Raw genomic sequence first — 19,360 nt, forward strand, 5'->3', positions numbered from 1 at the left:
GCATAAAGATGTCGACAGCTGTGAGACTTGAACTCACGCGGGTTACCCCCAATAGATTTCGAGTCTATCGCCTTAACCGCTCGGCCAAGCTGTCCTAGCATCCATACAGACTCCCACACACCCACGCAAAGTTGCTTCAACCATTACACGCCAACCAAGCTTTGAACACGCCCTGGATGCCCTCACCCGACACTGAACAAGTCGTGGTTACCCGCAGCGCCACCTCCCGCCTACACACCCGCCATAGCAGGACGCCACACATACGCCACTAGAAGCACCATTCGTCCTTAGCTTCCGTCTCAACGGTCTTCGATGCTCGAAAGCAGATGTCCACATCCAGGTGCGACCTCGAATTCGCGGCAAGGCTACACACACACACAATGCGAAGTCTGCCGGGCAGCATCAAACTCGTTCAAAAACGACAAGCACGCATAAAGATGTCGACAGCTGTGAGACTTGAACTCACGCGGGTTAGCCCCAATAGATTTCGAGTCTATCGCCCTTAACCGCTCGGCCAAGCTGTCCTAGCATCCATACAAGACTCCCACACACCCACGCAAAAGTTGCTTCAACCATTACACGCCCAACCAAGCTTTGAACACGCCCTGGATTGCCCTCACCCGACACTGAACAAGTCGTGGTTATACCCGCAGCGCCACCTTCCCGCCTACACACCCGCCCTACGCACCCCGCCATACGCGACGACGCACATACGCCACTAGGCACATTCGTCCTTGCTTCGTCTCCACAGCAGGGTCACTTCCCGGTTGACCTCGAAAGGCAAGTGCCACATCCAAGGTCGAACCTCGCGGCGGGCAAGGCCAAACACACACCAAAACCACAAGCACGGATAAAGACGCCGAGTCAGCTCAAATTCGTTCAAAAATCGACAAGGCACCGCATAAAGATGTCGACAGCTGTTGAGACTTGAACTCACGGGCGGGTTACCCCAGAATAGATTTCGAGTCTATCGCCTTAACCGCTCGGCCAAGCTGTCCTAGCATCCATACAGACTCCCCACCAAACACCCAACACGCCCAAAGTTGCCTTCAACCCACAATTAACAAGACGTGGCCAACCAAGCTTTGAACACGCCCTGGATGCCCTCACCCGACACTGAACAAGTCGTGGTTACCGGCAGCGCCACCTCCCGCCTACACACCCGCCATACGGACGCCACCATACGCCACTAGGCACATTCGTCCTTGCTTCGTCTCCACGGTCTTCGTGCTGAAAGCAGTGCCACATCCAGGTCGACCTCGCGCGGCAAGGCCACACACACACACAAGCGAAGCGCCGGTCAGCTCCAATTCGTTCAAAATCGACAAGCACGCATAAAGATGTCGACAGCTGTGAGACTTGAACTCACGCGGGTTACTCCAATAGATTTCGAGTCTATCGCCTTAACCGCTCGGCCAAGCTGTCCTAGCATCCATACAGACTCCCACACACCCACGCAAAGTTGCTTCAACCATTACACGCCAACCAAGCTTCGAACACGCCCTGGATGCCCTCACCCGACACTGAACAAGTCGTGGTTACCGGCAGCGCCACCTCCCGCCTACACACCCGCCATACGGACGCCACCATACGCCACTAGGCACATTCGTCCTTGCTTCGTCTCCACGGTCTTCGTGCTGAAAGCAGTGCCACATCCAGGTCGACCTCGCGCGGCAAGGCCACACACACACACAAGCGAGGCGCCGGTCAGCTCCAATTCGTTCAAAATCGACAAGCACGCATAAAGATGTCGACAGCTGTGAGACTTGAGCTCACGCGGGTTACCCCAATAGATTTCGAGTCTATCGCCTTAACCGCTCGGCCAAGCTGTCCTAGCATCCATACAGACTCCCACACACCCACGCAAAGTTGCTTCAACCATTACACGCCAACCAAGCTTTGAACACGCCCTGGATGCCCTCACCCGACACTGAACATATCGTGGTTACCCGCAGCGCCACCTCCCGCCCACACACCCGCCATACAAACGCCACCATACGCCACTAGGCACATTCGTCCTTGCTTCGTCTCCACGGTCTTCGTGCTGAAAGCAGTGCCACATCCAGGTCGACCTCGCGCGGCAAGGCCACACACACACACAAGCGAAGCGCCGGTCAGCTCCAATTCGTTCAAAATCGACAAGCACGCATAAAGATGTCGACAGCTGTGAGACTTGAACTCACGCGGGTTACCCCAATAGATTTCGAGTCTATCGCCTTAACCGCTCGGCCAAGCTGTCCTAGCATCCATACAGACTCCCACACACCCACGCAAAGTTGCTTCAACCATTATACGCCAACCAAGCTTTGAACACGCCCTGGATGCCCTCACCCGACACTGAACAAGTCGTGGTTACCCGCAGCGCCACCTCCCGCCTACACACCCGCCATACGGACGCCACCATACGCCACTAGGCACATTCGTCCTTGCTTCGTCTCCACGGTCTTCGTGCTGAAAGCAGTGCCACATCCAGGTCGACCTCGCGCGGCAAGGCCACACACACACACAAGCGAAGCGCCGGTCAGCTCAAATTCGTTCAAAAACGACAAGCACGCATAAGATGTCGACAGCTTTGAAACTCACGCGGGTTACCCCATAGATTTCGAGTCTATCGCTCTTAAACGGTTGCGACCCAGGCTGTCCTTAGACATTACTTACAGGACTTCCCACACACCCACGGCAAGAGTTGTCTTCAACACATTTACACGCCAACCAAGGCTGGAACACGCCCTGAGATGGCCTTCACCGGACACTGAAACAGGTGGTGGTTACCGGCAGCGCCACTTCCGGCCTACACACCCGCCATACGGACGCCACCATACGCCACTAGGCACATTCGTCCTTGCTTCGTCTCCACGGTCTTCGTGCTGAAAGCAGTGCCACATCCAGGTCGACCTCGCGCGGCAAGGCCACACACACACACAAGCGAAGCGCCGGTCAGCTCAAATTCGTTCAAAAACGACAAGCACGCATAAAGATGTCGACAGCTGTGAGACTTGAACTCACGCGGGTTACCCCAATAGATTTCGAGTCTATCGGCTTAAACGCTCGGCCAATCTGTCCTAGCATCCATACAGACTCCCACACACCCACGCAAAGTTGCTTCAGCCATTACACGCCAACCAAGCTTCGAACACGCCCTGGCTGCCCTCACCCGACACCGAACAAGTCGTGGTTACCCGCAGCGCCACCTCCCGCCTACACACCCGTCGTACGGACGCCACCAAACGCCGGTAGGTGCATTCGTTCCTGCTTCATGTCCACGGTCTTCTTGCTGAAAGCAGTGACACATCCAGGTCGACCTCGCGCGGCAAGGCCACACACACACAAGCGAAGCGCCGGCCAGCTCAAAGTCGTTCAAAAACGACAAGCACGCAGAAAGATGTCGACAGCTGTGAGACTTGAACTCACGCGGGTTACCCCAATAGATTTCGAGTCTATCGGCTTAACCGCTCGGCCAAGCTGTCCTAGCATCCATACAGACTTTCACACACCCACGCAAAGTTGCTTCAGCCATTACACGCCAACCAAGCTTCGAACACGCCCTGGCTGCCCTCACCCGACACCGAACAAGTCGTGGTTACCCGCAGCGCCACCTCCCGCCTACACACCCGTCGTACGGACGCCACCAAACGCCGGTAGATGCATTCGTCCCTGCTTCATGTCCACGGTCTTCTTACTGAAAGCAGTGCCACATCCAGGTCGACCTCGCGCGGCAAGGCCACACACACACACAAGCGAAGCGCCGGCCAGCTCAAAGTCGTTCAAAAACGACAAGCACGCAGAAAGATGTCGACAGCTGTGAGACTTGAACTCACGCGGATTACCCCAATAGATTTCGAGTCTATCGGCTTAACCGCTCGGCCAATCTGTCCTAGCATCCATACAAACTCCCACACACCCACGCAAAGTTGCTTCAGCCATTACACGCCAACCAAGCTTCGAACACGCCCTGGCTGCCCTCACCCGACACCGAACAAGTCGTGGTTACCCGCAGCGCCACCTCCCGCCTACACACCCGTCGTACGGACGCCACCAAACGCCGGTAGATGCATTCGTCCCTGCTTCATGTCCACGGTCTTTTTACTGAAAGCAGTGCCACATCCAGGTTCGACCCTCGCGCGGCAAGGCCACACACACACACAAGCGAGGCGCCGGTCAGCTCCAATTCGTTTAAAATCGACAAGCACGCATAAAGATGTCGACAGCTGAGAGACTTGAACTCACGCGGGTTACCCCAATAGATTTCGAGTCTATCGCCTTAACCGCTCGGCCAAGCTGTCCTAGCATCCATACAGACTCCCACACACCCACGCAAAGTTGCTTCAGCCATTACACGCCAACCAAGCTTCGAACACGCCCTGGATGCCCTCACCCGACACCGAACAAGTCGTGGTTACCCGCAGCGCCACCTCCCGCCTACACACCCGTCGTACGGACGCCACCATACGCCACTAGGCACATTCGTCCTTGCTTCGTCTCCACGGTCTTCTTACTGAAAGCAGTGCCACATCCAGGTCGACCTCGCGCGGCAAGGCCACACACACACACAAGCGAAGCGCCGGTCAGCTCCAATTCGTTCAAAATCGACAAGCACGCATAAAGATGTCGACAGCTGTGAGACTTGAACTCACGCGGGTTACCCCAATAGATTTCGAGTCTATCGCCTTAACCGCTCGGCCAAGCTGTCCTAGCATCCATACAGACTCCCACACACCCACGCAAAGTTGCTTCAACCATTACACGCCAACCAAGCTTCGAACACGCCCTGGCTGCCCTCACCCGACACCGAACAAGTCGTGGTTACCCGCAGCGCCACCTCCCGCCTACACACCCGTCGTACGGACGCCACCAAACGCCAGTAGATGCATTCGTTCCTGCTTCATGTCCACGGTCTTCTTACTGAAAGCAGTGCCACATCCAGGTCGACCTCGCGCGGCAAGGCCACACACACACAAGCGAAGCGCCGGCCAGCTCAAAGTCGTTCAAAAACGGCAAGCACGCAGAAAGATGTCGACAGCTGTGAGACTTGAGCTCACGCGGGTTACCCCAATAGATTTCGAGTCTATCGCCTTAACCGCTCGGCCAATCTGTCCTAGCATCCATACAGACTCCCACACACCCACGCAAAGTTGCTTCAACCATTACACGCCAACAAAGCTTCGAACACGCCCTGGGTGCGCTCACCCGACACCGAACAAGTCGTGGTTACCGGCAGCGCCACCTCCCGCCTACACACCCGCCATACGGACGCCACCATACGCCACTAGGCACATTCGTCCTTGCTTCGTCTCCACGGTCTTCGTGCTGAAAGCAGTGCCACATCCAGGTCGACCTCGCGCGGCAAGGCCACACACACACACAAGCGAAGCGCCGGTCAGCTCCAATTCGTTCAAAATCGACAAGCACGCATAAAGATGTCGACAGCTGTGAGACTTGAGCTCACGCGGGTTACCCCAATAGATTTCGAGTCTATCGCCTTAACCGCTCGGCCAAGCTGTCCTAGCATCCATACAGACTCCCACACACCCACGCAAAGTTGCTTCAACCATTACACGCCAACCAAGCTTCGAACACGCCCTGGATGCCCTCACCCGACACTGAACAAGTCGTGGTTACCGGCAGCGCCACCTCCCGCCTACACACCCGCCATACGGACGCCACCATACGCCACTAGGCACATTCGTCCTTGCTTCGTCTCCACGGTCTTCGTGCTGAAAGCAGTGCCACATCCAGGTCGACCTCGCGCGGCAAGGCCACACACACACACAAGCGAAGCGCCGGCCAGCTCAAAGTCGTTCAAAAACGACAAGCACGCAGAAAGATGTCGACAGCTGTGAGACTTGAACTCACGCGGGTTACCCCAATAGATTTCGAGTCTATCGCCTTAACCGCTCGGCCAGGCTTTCCTAGCATCCATACAGACTCCCACACACCCACGCAAAGTTGCTTCAACCATTACACGCCAACCAAGCTTCGAACACGCCCTGGATGCCCTCACCCGACACTGAACAAGTCGTGGTTACCCGCAGCGCCACCTCCCGCCTACACACCCGCCATACGGACGCCACCATACGCCACTAGGCACATTCGTCCTTGCTTCGTCTCCACGGTCTTCGTGCTGAAAGCAGTGCCACATACATAGGTCGACCTCGCGCGGCAAGGCCACACACACACAAAAGCGAAGGCGACGGGCAGCTCCAATTCATTTTAAAAATCGAAAAGCACGCAGAAAGATGTCGACAGCTGTGAGACTTGAACTCACGCGGATTACCCCAATAGATTTCGAGTCTATCGGCTTAACCGCTCGGCCAATCTGTCCTAGCATCCATACAAACTCCCACACACCCACGCAAAGTTGCTTCAGCCATTACACGCCAACCAAGCTTCGAACACGCCCTGGCTGCCCTCACCCGACACCGAACAAGTCGTGGTTACCCGCAGCGCCACCTCCCGCCTACACACCCGTCGTACGGACGCCACCAAACGCCGGTAGATGCATTCGTCCCTGCTTCATGTCCACGGTCTTCTTACTGAAAGCAGTGCCACATCCAGGTCGACCTCGCGCGGCAAGGCCACACACACACAAGCGAAGAGCCGGGCAGCTCACAGTCGTTCAAAAACGGCAAGAGCGCGGAAAGATGTCGACAGCTGTGAGACTTGAGCTCACGCGGGTTACCCCAATAGATTTCGAGTCTATCGCCTTAACCGCTCGGCCAATCTGTCCTAGCATCCATACAGACTCCCACACACCCACGCAAAGTTGCTTCAACCATTACACGCCAACCAAGCTTCGAACACGCCCTGGATGCCCTCACCCGACACTGAACAAGTCGTGGTTACCCGCAGCGCCACCTCCCGCCTACACACCCGTCGTACGGACGCCACCAAACGCCGGTAGATGCATTCGTCCCTGCTTCATGTCCACGGTCTTCTTACTGAAAGCAGTGCCACATCCAGGTCGACCTCGCGCGGCAAGGCCACACACACACACAAGCGAAGCGCCGGCCAGCTCAAAGTCGTTCAAAAACGACAAGCACGCAGAAAGATGTCGACAGCTGTGAGACTTGAACTCACGCGGGTTACCCCAATAGATTTCGAGTCTATCGCCTTAACCGCTCGGCCAAGCTGTCCTAGCATCCATACAGACTCCCACACACCCACGCAAAGTTGCTTCAGCCATTACACGCCAACCAAGCTTCGAACACGCCCTGGCTGCCCTCACCCGACACCGAACAAGTCGTGGTTACCCGCAGCGCCACCTCCCGCCTACACACCCGTCGTACGGACGCCACCAAACGCCAGTAGATGCATTCGTTCCTGCTTCATGTCCACGGTCTTCTTACTGAAAGCAGTGCCACATCCAGGTCGACCTCGCGCGGCAAGGCCACACACACACACAAGCGAAGCGCCGGCCAGCTCAAAGTCGTTCAAAAACGGCAAGCACGCAGAAAGATGTCGACAGCTGTGAGACTTGAACTCACGCGGATTACCCCAATAGATTTCGAGTCTATCGGCTTAACCGCTCGGCCAATCTGTCCTAGCATCCATACAGACTCCCACACACCCACGCAAAGTTGCTTCAGCCATTACACGCCAACCAAGCTTCGAACACGCCCTGGCTGCCCTCACCCGACACCGAACAAGTCGTGGTTACCCGCAGCGCCACCTCCCGCCTACACACCCGTCGTACGGACGCCACCAAACGCCGGTAGATGCATTCGTTCCTACTTCGTCTCCACGGTCTTCTTACTGAAAGCAGTGACACATCCAGGTCGACCTCGCGCGGCAAGGCCACACACACACACAAGCGAAGCGCCGGCCAGCTCAAAGTCGTTCAAAAACGACAAGCACGCAGAAAGATGTCGACAGCTGTGAGACTTGAGCTCACGCGGGTTACCCCAATAGATTTCGAGTCTATCGCCTTAACCGCTCGGCCAATCTGTCCTAGCATCCATACAGACTCCCACACACCCACGCAAAGTTGCTTCAACCATTACACGCCAACCAAGCTTCGAACACGCCCTGGATGCCCTCACCCGACACTGAACAAGTCGTGGTTACCCGCAGCGCCACCTCCCGCCTACACACCCGTCGTACGGACGCCACCAAACGCCGGTAGATGCATTCGTCCCTGCTTCATGTCCACGGTCTTCTTACTGAAAGCAGTGCCACATCCAGGTCGACCTCGCGCGGCAAGGCCACACACACACACAAGCGAAGCGCCGGCCAGCTCAAAGTCGTTCAAAAACGACAAGCACGCAGAAAGATGTCGACAGCTGTGAGACTTGAACTCACGCGGGTTACCCCAATAGATTTCGAGTCTATCGGCTTAAACGCTCGGCCAATCTGTCCTAGCATCCATACAGACTCCCACACACCCACGCAAAGTTGCTTCAACCATTACACGCCAACCAAGCTTCGAACACGCCCTGGATGCCCTCACCCGACACTGAACAAGTCGTGGTTACCCGCAGCGCCACCTCCCGCCTACACACCCGTCGTACGGACGCCACCAAACGCCGGTAGATGCATTCGTCCCTGCTTCATGTCCACGGTCTTCTTACTGAAAGCAGTGCCACATCCAGGTCGACCTCGCGCGGCAAGGCCACACACACACACAAGCGAAGCGCCGGCCAGCTCAAAGTCGTTCAAAAACGACAAGCACGCAGAAAGATGTCGACAGCTGTGAGACTTGAACTCACGCGGGTTACCCCAATAGATTTCGAGTCTATCGCCTTAACCGCTCGGCCAGGCTTTCCTAGCATCCATACAGACTCCCACACACCCACGCAAAGTTGCTTCAACCATTACACGCCAACCAAGCTTCGAACACGCCCTGGCTGCTCTCACGCGACTGCGCACGAGTCGTGGTTACCCGCAGCGCCACCTCCCGTCTACACACCCGTCGTGCGGACGCCCCCAAACGCCGGTAGGCGCATTCGTTCCTGCTTCATGTACACGGTCTTCTTGCTGAACGCAGTGACACATCGAGGTCGACCTCGCGCGGCAGGCCCACACACACACAAGCGAAGCGCCGGTCAGCTCAAATTCGTTCAAAAACGACAAGCACGCATAAAGATGTCGACAACTGTGAGACATGAACTCACGCGGGTTACCCGAATAGATTTCGAGTCTATCGGCTTAAACGCTCGGCCAAGCTGTCCTAGCATCCATACAGACTCCCACACACCCACGCAAAGTTGCTTCAACCATTACACGCCAACCAAGCTTTGAACACGCCCTGGATGCCCTCACCCGACACTGAACAAGTCGTGGTTACCCGCAGCGCCACCTCCCGCCTACACACCCGCCATACGGACGCCACCATACGCCACTAGGCACATTTGTCCTTGCTTCGTCTCCACGGTCTTCGTGCTGAAAGCAGTGCCACATCCAGGTCGACCTCGCGCGGCAAGGCCACACACACACACAAGCGAGGCGCCGGTCAGCTCCAATTCGTTTAAAATCGACAAGCACGCATAAAGATGTCGACAGCTGTGAGACTTGAACTCACGCGGGTTACCCCAATAGATTTCGAGTCTATCGCCTTAACCGCTCGGCCAAGCTGTCCTAGCATCCATACAGACTCCCACACACCCACGCAAAGTTGCTTCAACCATTACACGCCAACCAAGCTTCGAACACGCCCTGGATGCCCTCACCCGACACTGAACAAGTCGTGGTTACCCGCAGCGCCACCTCCCGCCTACACACCCGCCATACGGACGCCACCATACGCCACTAGGCACATTCGTCCTTGCTTCGTCTCCACGGTCTTCGTGCTGAAAGCAGTGCCACATCCAGGTCGACCTCGCGCGGCAAGGCCACACACACACACAAGCGAAGCGCCGGTCAGCTCAAATTCGTTCAAAAACGACAAGCACGCATAAAGATGTCGACAGCTGTGAGACTTGAACTCACGCGGGTTACCCCAATAGATTTCGAGTCTATCGCCTTAACCGCTCGGCCAAGCTGTCCTAGCATCCATACAGACTCCCACACACCCACGCAAAGTTGCTTCAACCATTACACGCCAACCAAGCTTTGAACACGCCCTGGATGCCCTCACCCGACACTGAACAAGTCGTGGTCACCCGCAGCGCCACCTCCCGCTTACACACCCGTCGTACGGACGCCACCAAACGCCGGTAGATGCATTCGTTCCTGCTTCATGTCCACGGTCTTCTTACTGAAAGCAGTGACACATCCAGGTCGACCTCGCGCGGCAAGGCCACACACACACACAAGCGAAGCGCCGGCCAGCTCAAATTCGTTCAAAAACGACAAGCACGCATAAAGATGTCGACAGCTGTGAGACTTGAACTCACGCGGATTACCCCAATAGATTTCGAGTCTATCGGCTTAAACGCTCGGCCAAGCTGTCCAAGCATCCATACAAACTCCCACACACCCACGCAAAGTTGCTTCAGCCATTACACGCCAACCAAGCTTCGAACACGCCCTGGATGCCCTCACCCGACACCGAACAAGTCGTGGTTACCCGCAGCGCCACCTCCCGCCTACACCCTCGCCATACGGACGCCACCATACGCCACTAGGCGCATTCGTCCTTGCTTCGTCTCCACGGTCTTCTTGCTGAAAGCAGTGCCACATCCAGGTCGACCTCGCGCGGCAAGGCCACACACACACAAGCGAAGCGCCGGCAAGCTAGGCCATAAAACCGAGCGACATTTCATCTGCAATGCACAATAAATTTAATCACAAAAAGTTGGAATTCAATGTATACCGGTATACATGTGGGCATTTTCCCAAATCCCAAATTTCGTGCTTTTGAATTTGTACGGCTCAAATGTCTAGCAATCATTTGGTTTCATTTGTCCCTGAACAACCAGAGACAGGCAAACAAACACGACTGAAGCTATTAGCATGACTGTCTCGAGACACGAAAACCCCCCAATCAGCGGCGTCTCCTGTTCTTGCTGCTGTCCGTCTTGTACACGAGAAAATGGCTTGAACGACCGATCCGCCTTGACCGAACGGGATTTCTTCATCCCGCCGTCTGAGTTGTTGGTAGTTTGAAATTCATCTATACATCGCCCAGTCTGGGCCTTCCATGCTCGCTGGGCTTTAATATATCCACGCACCCATTGAACCTCCTTCTCGTCCATGCGACCGCGCTGGCGCCGCATTTCCTGCAAATACAGACCTTCCCGGGGCTCTGTCGCATGTAAGCGCCATTCATCCAATTCCAATTCGCTGCTATAGATATCGTCGTCGCTAGCTTCCTCGCTGCACTGATAATCACTATCGCTCTCTTCGTCGTCAACGGCGCGTAACTCTCGTATCATGTCCGCTGTGTTGGTCTCTACATGTAGTGATGTGGAATCAGGCGTTGATGGCACCCTCAATAGTCTCTCAAGAGTGGCAGGAGGATGTTCATGGTAACGCGACACAAAGAACGTAGAGCTTCCTCTAAGATCGTCCATTTCGCTAAACGTTCCTCCAGATCCGAAAGCGTTGGTTTCTGACGCCCCCTCAGCAAAATGAGCCTCACTGGTCGAAGAGATCAGGACTGCACTGCTTTATTTAAAATGCTACTGCTGTGAACTTCGTAAGTGTGTTTGTACAATGTCCACGAAGGAGCCTAAACGATCGTTGGCGAAGATCCTGGCGCGCGCTTGTAGCACTGAGGCGAAGACTCGCCGGTTGATTTAGGACTGAGTGACGAGTTGGGACCACCAGATGCAGCAGATCGACCGCCACTAGACACCGAGTCGTCAACGATTGGACCTCGCGTGGGCGACAGCGGCGGCGTTCCTCTTCCATTCCGTCTGCTGTCCAAGGACGATTCTGAGACTGGTGGCATCATGAGTCCGCCAGAGCCACTGCCACCAGCATACTGCTTCTTTCCTAACTTGTACTGGGCGACGATCTCGCCACGGATGATTAGGAAAATCCGGTAGAGCACAGACGCTAGCAGGACGGAACCCAACAACACAGTGTAAAATATCGTAGGCAGCACAACACTCGGACGGATCTCGCCGCTCCTTATGTGCTCATTGGCCACATGTGGAGCGGCACCGTGCTCTGCGCCGCTTGTGGCAGTAGCCGCAGCCTCCGCCGCTTGGACGTGCTGTCGCTCGAGCTCTGTCTCCAGGAGGTGGATGGTCTCCAGGCGGCTCTCTGCGATGCGCGTTATGTTCTCCACCTGTACAAAGCAACACTTTTTTAGTCAAAGAAATTACGCAGTAGATTCAGCGCCAGGCTCTCACCTGCATTCGCAAAGCCATGACGTCGTCCTTGAGCTTCTCGCGCTGTTGCGTGAGCGCCTCAATCTCAGGGCTCATCATCTGATGCAGCGCAAAGGTACCCACGATTCCCACCATAAGCAGCGCGACTATCACCGTTAGACCACCGGCTGCTCTGCTCGTTCCCATCGACGCACGGGTAAGGCAGCGCCGAACGCGCGGGAAGCGCCGTTGTAGCGCACGCGAGCAGCCGCTAGAGTTGGCAGTTGAGGATGACTGAGGCCTGCCAGAGCTGGAGTTGGCACCAGACTCTGAGAGAAAGGAGCGTCCATCCTCTGAAATATTGATGCTGGTGGTCGGCGACTGGGAGATGGCGGCCGTGGTGGTAGAGGAAGACATCGGCGACGAGTTCTTGAGTGCGTTGAGAAACGCTGGGTGTACTTTTACAAAAGCCAAGTATAAAAAAGGACACACGATTACGGTAACCCACTTAGGGGCATGTATATTGAGCACACACACTTCGATGCTTTGCTATCCTACCTTCTTGCCATCCAGGTATCAACCCAGCCACATATCATCCAGCGCAGCAAAAGCAGTGCGACACAGTAAGCTTACCTCAAGGTTGCGCGAATCTCAGCGGCGATAGCTTCGGCCGCGGCTACGACTGCGGCTGCGACTAGGACGGTGTCTCCGAGAGCTGCTGCGTCGGCGAGAACGAGACTTTGAGCGGGAGGGCGAACGGGAGCGTGACGAAGCCGACGAGATTGATCGTGAACGAGATCTATCCGAAGACAACGAACGAGACCGAGAGGGCGAACGCACGCGTCGGCGGCGCGAAGTGCGCGAGGCCCTGGACGAGGCGATACTCGTACTTCTTCCGCGACGACGTCGGTCGTCCGGAGACGCCCTGCGCAGTCTGCGTTTGCGAGACTGGGCCTGCAAGTCTGCAGCAGGAGACCGCGGGGCGTCAACATTCTCTTCTTTTTTCACACGGACGGGTAGTGCAACTGGAAGGGTCTCCTTTTCTTCGATCTTCTTTTCAGGTGATGCCTCGCGATTCGGGTCTTGTTCTTCAGTAACAGGCGTGACGTCTTTCTTCTGCACTGCTGATGGAACGCTGGTTTTTGGCTCAGCCTTGACCGGTGAATCGTCGTTAGCCACTGCAGGCGCAGAGCGACCTGACAGATTCAATACCTTGCGCTCACCATTCAGGACAGCGGAGCGAGCGGGCGATACACTCACAGACAACTTCTCCTCTTTGACGTTTCCTTGAATGCACTTAGCTTTCTTTCCACGAGAACCACTTCGGCGACGGCTGGAATCACGATTGTGGTCCGAATCCGAGCCAGAACTAGACCCCGAGTCTGATTTCGAGCTATGCGAGGAGCGCGAGCGAGAGCGATTGGTCCTCTTTAGCTTCACATAATCTTTCTCGCCATGCTTTATCTTTCGGTCACGCGAACGAGAGCGTGAGCGACTGGAGGCACTTGAACTCCTGCTGCGTGACGATCCAGAACTGGAGGAGGACATTGAACGGCGCTTTCGCTCCGCACCCGACGACAGCCGACGCGATGCCCGTTCGGCTACTGCAGAACGCGGATTAGATTCCGCGTCGCGGCGAACCTTGGCATTGTCACGGTCTCTACTGCGTCGATCCCGGAGGCGACGATTCCCAGGAGATCTAGAGCGACGCGAGCGTGAGGTCGATTTCGATCTTTCCCTGGAGCGAGGAGAGCGGAAGCGCTCGCGTCTCGCCTTTATCGTTCCTTCCCTCTCCTCTCTCTCCTTCAGTCTCTGCTGACGCGCTTCCTCCCTTTCTTTCCACTCGTGCTCTCTCTTCTCCTTCCTCTCCTGACGACGTCGCTCCTGCATCTCTGGGTCGAAACTTTCGCCAGCAACGTAGTCCATGGCGATACCAAACGCGTCTTTAACCCGCTTGTTTTCCTCCTCCTTGCGCTTCTGCCGAGCGTGCGAGCTCTCCGAGTCTTTGGCCTTCCCCCGCCCTCTGTCTCCAGCGCCATTTAGGCGCGCTAGCAGTCGCTCACGTTCTCGCTTAACCTTGTCCTGGATTTCGTCGGGATCGCACCCACGGTCCTCCATCTCCAGCGACATTTCCAGTAGCTGTAGCTCCACCTTTCGCTTCTGTTCGTGCAACAAGATGTCTGGGTTCGGCGGCTGACGGTTCCTGCCTCCCCCTCGAGGGTCAAAATCCCCCGACGATCCGCCACGCTGGTTACGAGCCAGCGTATGTCGCGTGCGCGACGCGTTCACATAGCTGAGGTTGCGCTGTACGTAGCCATTCGTACCGGAGCCTCGCACCGTGCGAAGCCCGATCCCGTTGTACATGAGCAGTAACGAGTCGCTCCCCCCCCCTTTCGGCCGGATTTTCTATTTTCGTACTTAGTATGTTTCGACTAAGTGCGACAAGAGAATCCACTTTGTGCGGAGTTGCAGTATCTGGCAAAGTATTCTGCAAAAAGATGCTCGCGCTGCAAGTAGGGCAATGCGGGAATCAGCTCGGGCGCACGCTCTTCGACAAGCTAGCAGAGGAGGAGGGTGCGACCAGCTTTATAGATTCTGCCTTCTTCCGTTCGCAGGACGACTTCTGCAACCCCCATTCGGTGGTGCGCGCCTCCAACACACGACGAGCGCGCGCGGTGCTTATTGACATGGAGCCAAAGGTCATTCAGCAGTGTTACAAGCCATCGAGCTGCAGGAAGGCGGATGCTTTATGGGAATACGATCCCACGAACTCGTTCACAAGGCAAAGCGGTTCAGGTAACAACTGGGCCTGTGGATACCGAACACAGGGCACGGAGGTGGAAAGCGAGCTGTTGGACCTGCTTCAGTCGGTGAGTTGTTGCCCTGCCTTGCAACTTTGGTGTTTGTTGTTAGCCTTCTGACTAGCTCGTTTTTATTGATCGTGCTCTTTGGTGTGCTCTGTAACAAGGAAGCTGAGCGTTGTGACTTGTTGAAAGGATTTCTCACGCTGCAGAGCGCAGCAGGAGGCACAGGCTCTGGACTGGGCTCGTTCCTCACAGAAACGTTAGCGGACTTCTACCCGTCGAGTTCATTGTTGAACGCTGTGGTGTGGCCATATCAGTCTGGGGAAGTGATTGTGCAGAACTACAATGCGATGCTCACCATGGCAAGTCTCGCTGACGTCGCTCACGGCATTTTCATGCTGCAGAACGACACAGCCAACCTGATCTGCCAGAAGCTGCTGCGTATCCCGAATCCTTCGCTCGATGCAATGAACGAGGTTTTAGCAGCTCATTTGGCTTCTTCTCTTCTGTCGGTGGACGCCGTCTCAACATGTCGATCGGGAGGGAAGCTTGACCCTTTGAGAGAAATCTGTGAACGTTTGTGTCAGCATCCGGTACGTAAATTGCATTAATCTGCTCAGCAAATCTTGTTTAATATTTGTGTGCTCACCTTTGGCTGTATTGATGTATCAGGCGTACAAGCTTTTGGATATCAAGATGGCTCCGCTGATGCCACACCGGTCTAAGAAGTTCAGCACACACTCCTGGACGGGCATCGTGAAGCATTTACACCAGGTTTGCTATTCTTTCTGCTTATTACACTGGTGTGATGCGCAGCCTCACCGTCTCAATTATTGACTTGTGCCATTGGCTGCCAGATGCAAGTTGCCAATGCAGCGTTTGAAGAAGGCATCGATTGGGACATATCTCTAGCAACTGACCACGGGAAAGCTCTCAATCGGGCAGTCGGTAGTATCCTCATTTTACGAGGTGAGAGCTCAATACAAGCTGACCCAACAACATTCTCGGACCCACGGATGTATGCCCCATGGAATGCGGATCCGTTTCGATGCTACTCGTCCTGCTCGAGTTTCAGTGCCTACGACAAAACAGGGACTTTGATCAGGTACTGCTTGCAGGATATGAGATAACCGGGTAACTACATCTAATTTTTCTCATGACGCTTAACTGTAGCAACTCGAAAGCTATGCTACAGACGCTAGCGATCACGATGGACAAGGCCTACGATATGTTCTCTCACGGTGCGTATCTGCATCAATATGAACGCTTCGGTGTCGACCGCGATTTTTTCCAAGAAGCCTTTCTCCGGATTGACCAGATCACGCAAAACTACTCGTCGCTTTGATCGGAATCAAGCGCTGGGCCTACACATTGTTAACTGGTAAGGGCTGTTATATATTTACGAAGCTCACTGATTTAATTAAAGTGCTTTGTCGAAACAGAGCGCACAAGCGTCACGAAATAGAAGAAAAAGAAGAGCGTTCACGAATGCAACAGGGCAAAATCCCTTGTTATTCTTCATTTACGAGGACGGATCTCATTTGTACGTGCCTACGAGGTATGTTCTTGCTGGAACGGACTATCAACACTTGACTAACCACAGCATCCTGGGTCGCTTTTGCAGGCCTCTGGGACAACACAAACATGGTGTGGGGCTCACGGCTCCAGATTGGACATCATTTCGAGCGGCACAAATGTCTCCAATAGCGCGATAACGCTATCATCGAGCTCCAGCTCATTTTCTTGCGTGACGAACTCGCCGTGGCTGTCCATGAATTCTCCATCGTGCTTTAGGACCTGGTTTGCATCGGGAAAATGGGACGGCGGGGTCATGGACGGGTTGTACATTTGCTGCCTTTGATTTACAGGGCGTGGATGGTCGCTTGTGACAAGGACTTCAGTCTCGGTCATTTTTGTGGGGCTAGCCGTGGCTTCCGCTTTCCGCCTTCGCGCGATCTTTTCGCGATATTTCTGAGCATGAGTCATGGTCTGGCGCGTGGTTCGAGTTCCAATGTGTGCAGCGATGGTTTTCCACGGACCGGACGGGTAACATTCGAGGGCCTCTAAGAACAACTCGTGCTCCTCGAGGGTCCAGGGCGTACCAGCGCGCTTTGTGGGCAGTGAGCGGGCTTGGTCCTGGTTGGGTGCCAGGCGAATGAGCTCTTGGTCTTTCTGAAAGTACTGACTCTGGACGCGCTGTGTGATGGTCATGTCAATGTAATTGATAGAAATGTGGGGGCGGACCGTGCTGTAGTGCGGAAGCCGTGTAGTGATGTCACTGGGATGACAAATGTAAGAATGAGGAAGACGCAGCCGCCGACAGGTTTCGTCCGATGGACCGTTCACATCATTAAATTGCCAATTGCAGTTGGGACATGGAGCACAGAGACGGTCGAGGCGGTGACTTGGAGTCATGGAAGGGGCGGTGCGGGGCCTTCACAATTGGCCTACAGTGGAAACTTCTATTCCCATTAACAGTTTCCAGGTGAAAATCCAGGTTCTGTTGATTGGATATTGCTCGACTCCGGATCTTCGACTGGTGAGACTGCCGAATCTGGGGTCGTCGATTCGAGACTCAGGATGCTTTGGAGACTCGCCGGAGGGGCAGCGACGCAAATCCTAATCCTGGCTCGAATCTAGCCACATAATCGGCGACAACAGTGTAAATAATACTACTATCTGTATTATCATTTCTCTACTGTAGTATCTGTATTATCATTTCTCTATTGCCGGTATCCATACGGTACACGATGACCACAAACTCAATGATCACGATTCGTGCAGCAGTTCGTGAATCACGAACTGCTGCAAAGGCCCTACTCAGCGACTGATAATCAATAGGAAAGCGTTGCTTCAAAACCAATGCTTGGGGCCGTTCCCGATCCTTACTTGCCATACATCCTAAACTATCATGTATTAAAATAGTAAGAGCACTGGTTTTGTGAGATGTTGCTCCATGTCCAGCGTCAACTTGAGTCCAAGCAACTCCAGTCGGTGGCAAACAGCGAAATACACCGCTCTGACACACGAATTCAAGGCCTGCACCTGCAGCTGTGCCTGGAAAGCTTAGTGAGTATGAAGACGGACAATCGGCCACCGCCACTCCTGTAGATTGGCTTCGACAAACTGAACCATTACTATTAATACATACAAGACTCATATTTAGCGAATAAGTAAGGTTAAATAGACTTCCTTCTCTCCCTTCTATACATGAACAGTACGATAGCGGAAGAAGGTTATGCCAGTCGTTCCAGTCGCGCTGCGGAGCAATTTGTCTACGTATTACAATTTGTAATTTACAAAGCTTGTCATACATTGTACCAGGTAATGCAGCTGACACGTTCGCAGCTTTCCCGCAGTTGCAGCTGCCGCCTGTACGTGGTGTGGTAGCGTGGCACGCTAAGCGTGCCCGCCACTTGTTCGCGACCTACAGTGTACAAAGCAAGAAACGATGTTGCCGACTTGATATAGTGAAAAACGGAGTAACTTCATGCATTTGGTATTCAATACCGCGCTGCAGAGGGTAGCTTTTCGTGAAAAGACCCCGAATCTTCGTGTCAATTGTGACACGCTGAAACACGTACTAAAAGTAGTACTGCAACACAAATTCCATAAAGTAGCCTTTATGACGTATTCTGATCGCGGCGTTGGTAAGCAAAATCCGATTGTCAGAACGGGCATACAAATGCTAGGTCTAAAACTGATATTATCGAGTGATGGTCTTTGAATTTTGCCTATCACCGAGATTAACAAGACAAGATATTAACCAATCCGAAGCGAGATTGTGCGCTAGCTAATCTGAGCAGGGCCAAACAATGTGGTCCACACTGCTGTTGAACTTGAAAGAACGCCTTTATTAATAAGAGAGTGGGTATCTTGCCCGACTGGGATTGCCCTTCCCCTACGCATCCCTTTCTCTTACCGAGCTGGTTCATCCGTACAACAGTATACATCGTATACCACCGTGAGCCACACAATTCGTTAACGGGGAGAGCGTGAGCGACAAGCATGGATCTCCGCACGCGCGCAGCGCAAAAGCGCCCTCTTACTCATTCAGCTGAGTGGGAGTCCGATGAGAGCGAGGGTAATAGTTCGGATGCGCCTCCTGCTGACGTCTGGGCGCCTTCCCCCGTCGTGAGTGAGCTTAATACGACACATATTCCGTTGGAGCCAGTGAGCTGCTCCGATCCGCCGGAATCCACCAGCAGCACAAGCGAAGGTGGTAGCTCCGTCCGCGTACTCGCCTTGGCGCCTAAGAAGGTTGAGTTTCCCTCCTGGGAGGTGTTTGAAGATTATCTGGCCGTATACCAAGCACAGACGTTCCAGGCACGTGTTTTCTATAGCTGTGTATATACGTTTTGG

The 19,360-nt window shown here is 54.6% G+C and overlaps 5 protein-coding genes and 1 non-coding gene across 6 annotated transcripts; 1 reads left to right on the forward strand and 5 right to left on the reverse strand.

The window, feature by feature from the left end:
- Window positions 1–911: 911 nt before the first annotated feature.
- Window positions 912–997, reverse strand: PITG_30171. Its single transcript has one exon. It is a non-coding gene; the product is annotated as a tRNA-Ser (tRNA).
- A 10,014-nt stretch (window positions 998–11,011) lies between these two features.
- PITG_18785 (uncharacterized protein) lies at window positions 11,012–11,312 on the reverse strand (the record flags this gene model as incomplete). The annotated part of the gene is made up of 2 exons (XM_002997217.1): window positions 11,012–11,050; window positions 11,109–11,312. 2 exons carry the CDS (start codon window positions 11,310–11,312, stop codon window positions 11,012–11,014), a joined length of 243 nt encoding a protein of 80 aa, XP_002997263.1.
- A 218-nt stretch (window positions 11,313–11,530) lies between these two features.
- PITG_18786 (uncharacterized protein) lies at window positions 11,531–12,613 on the reverse strand (the record flags this gene model as incomplete). Its single annotated transcript, XM_002997218.1, has 2 exons — window positions 11,531–12,172; window positions 12,237–12,613. The coding sequence occupies 2 exons, from the start codon at window positions 12,609–12,611 to the stop codon at window positions 11,609–11,611; spliced, it is 939 nt and encodes a 312-aa protein (XP_002997264.1).
- A 232-nt stretch (window positions 12,614–12,845) lies between these two features.
- PITG_18787 (uncharacterized protein) lies at window positions 12,846–14,558 on the reverse strand (the record flags this gene model as incomplete). The annotated part of the gene is made up of 3 exons (XM_002997219.1): window positions 12,846–13,187; window positions 13,374–13,480; window positions 13,676–14,558. The coding sequence occupies 3 exons, from the start codon at window positions 14,556–14,558 to the stop codon at window positions 12,846–12,848; spliced, it is 1,332 nt and encodes a 443-aa protein (XP_002997265.1).
- A 134-nt stretch (window positions 14,559–14,692) lies between these two features.
- Window positions 14,693–17,697, forward strand: PITG_18788 (tubulin/FtsZ family; the record flags this gene model as incomplete). Its single annotated transcript, XM_002997220.1, has 8 exons — window positions 14,693–15,064; window positions 15,163–15,506; window positions 15,561–15,591; window positions 15,671–15,772; window positions 15,856–16,103; window positions 16,172–16,379; window positions 16,441–16,556; window positions 16,623–17,697. The coding sequence occupies 6 exons, from the start codon at window positions 14,693–14,695 to the stop codon at window positions 16,341–16,343; spliced, it is 1,269 nt and encodes a 422-aa protein (XP_002997266.1).
- On the reverse strand, window positions 16,655–17,209 carry PITG_18789 (uncharacterized protein; the record flags this gene model as incomplete). Its single annotated transcript, XM_002997221.1, has 1 exon — window positions 16,655–17,209. One exon carries the CDS (start codon window positions 17,207–17,209, stop codon window positions 16,655–16,657), a length of 555 nt encoding a protein of 184 aa, XP_002997267.1.
- Window positions 17,698–19,360: the final 1,663 nt, after the last annotated feature.

The sequence above is a fragment of the Phytophthora infestans genome, genomic scaffold, assembly GCF_000142945.1.
Source record: "Phytophthora infestans T30-4 supercont1.81 genomic scaffold, whole genome shotgun sequence".
In the NCBI taxonomy this organism is placed as follows: Eukaryota; Oomycota; class Peronosporomycetes; order Peronosporales; family Peronosporaceae; genus Phytophthora; species Phytophthora infestans.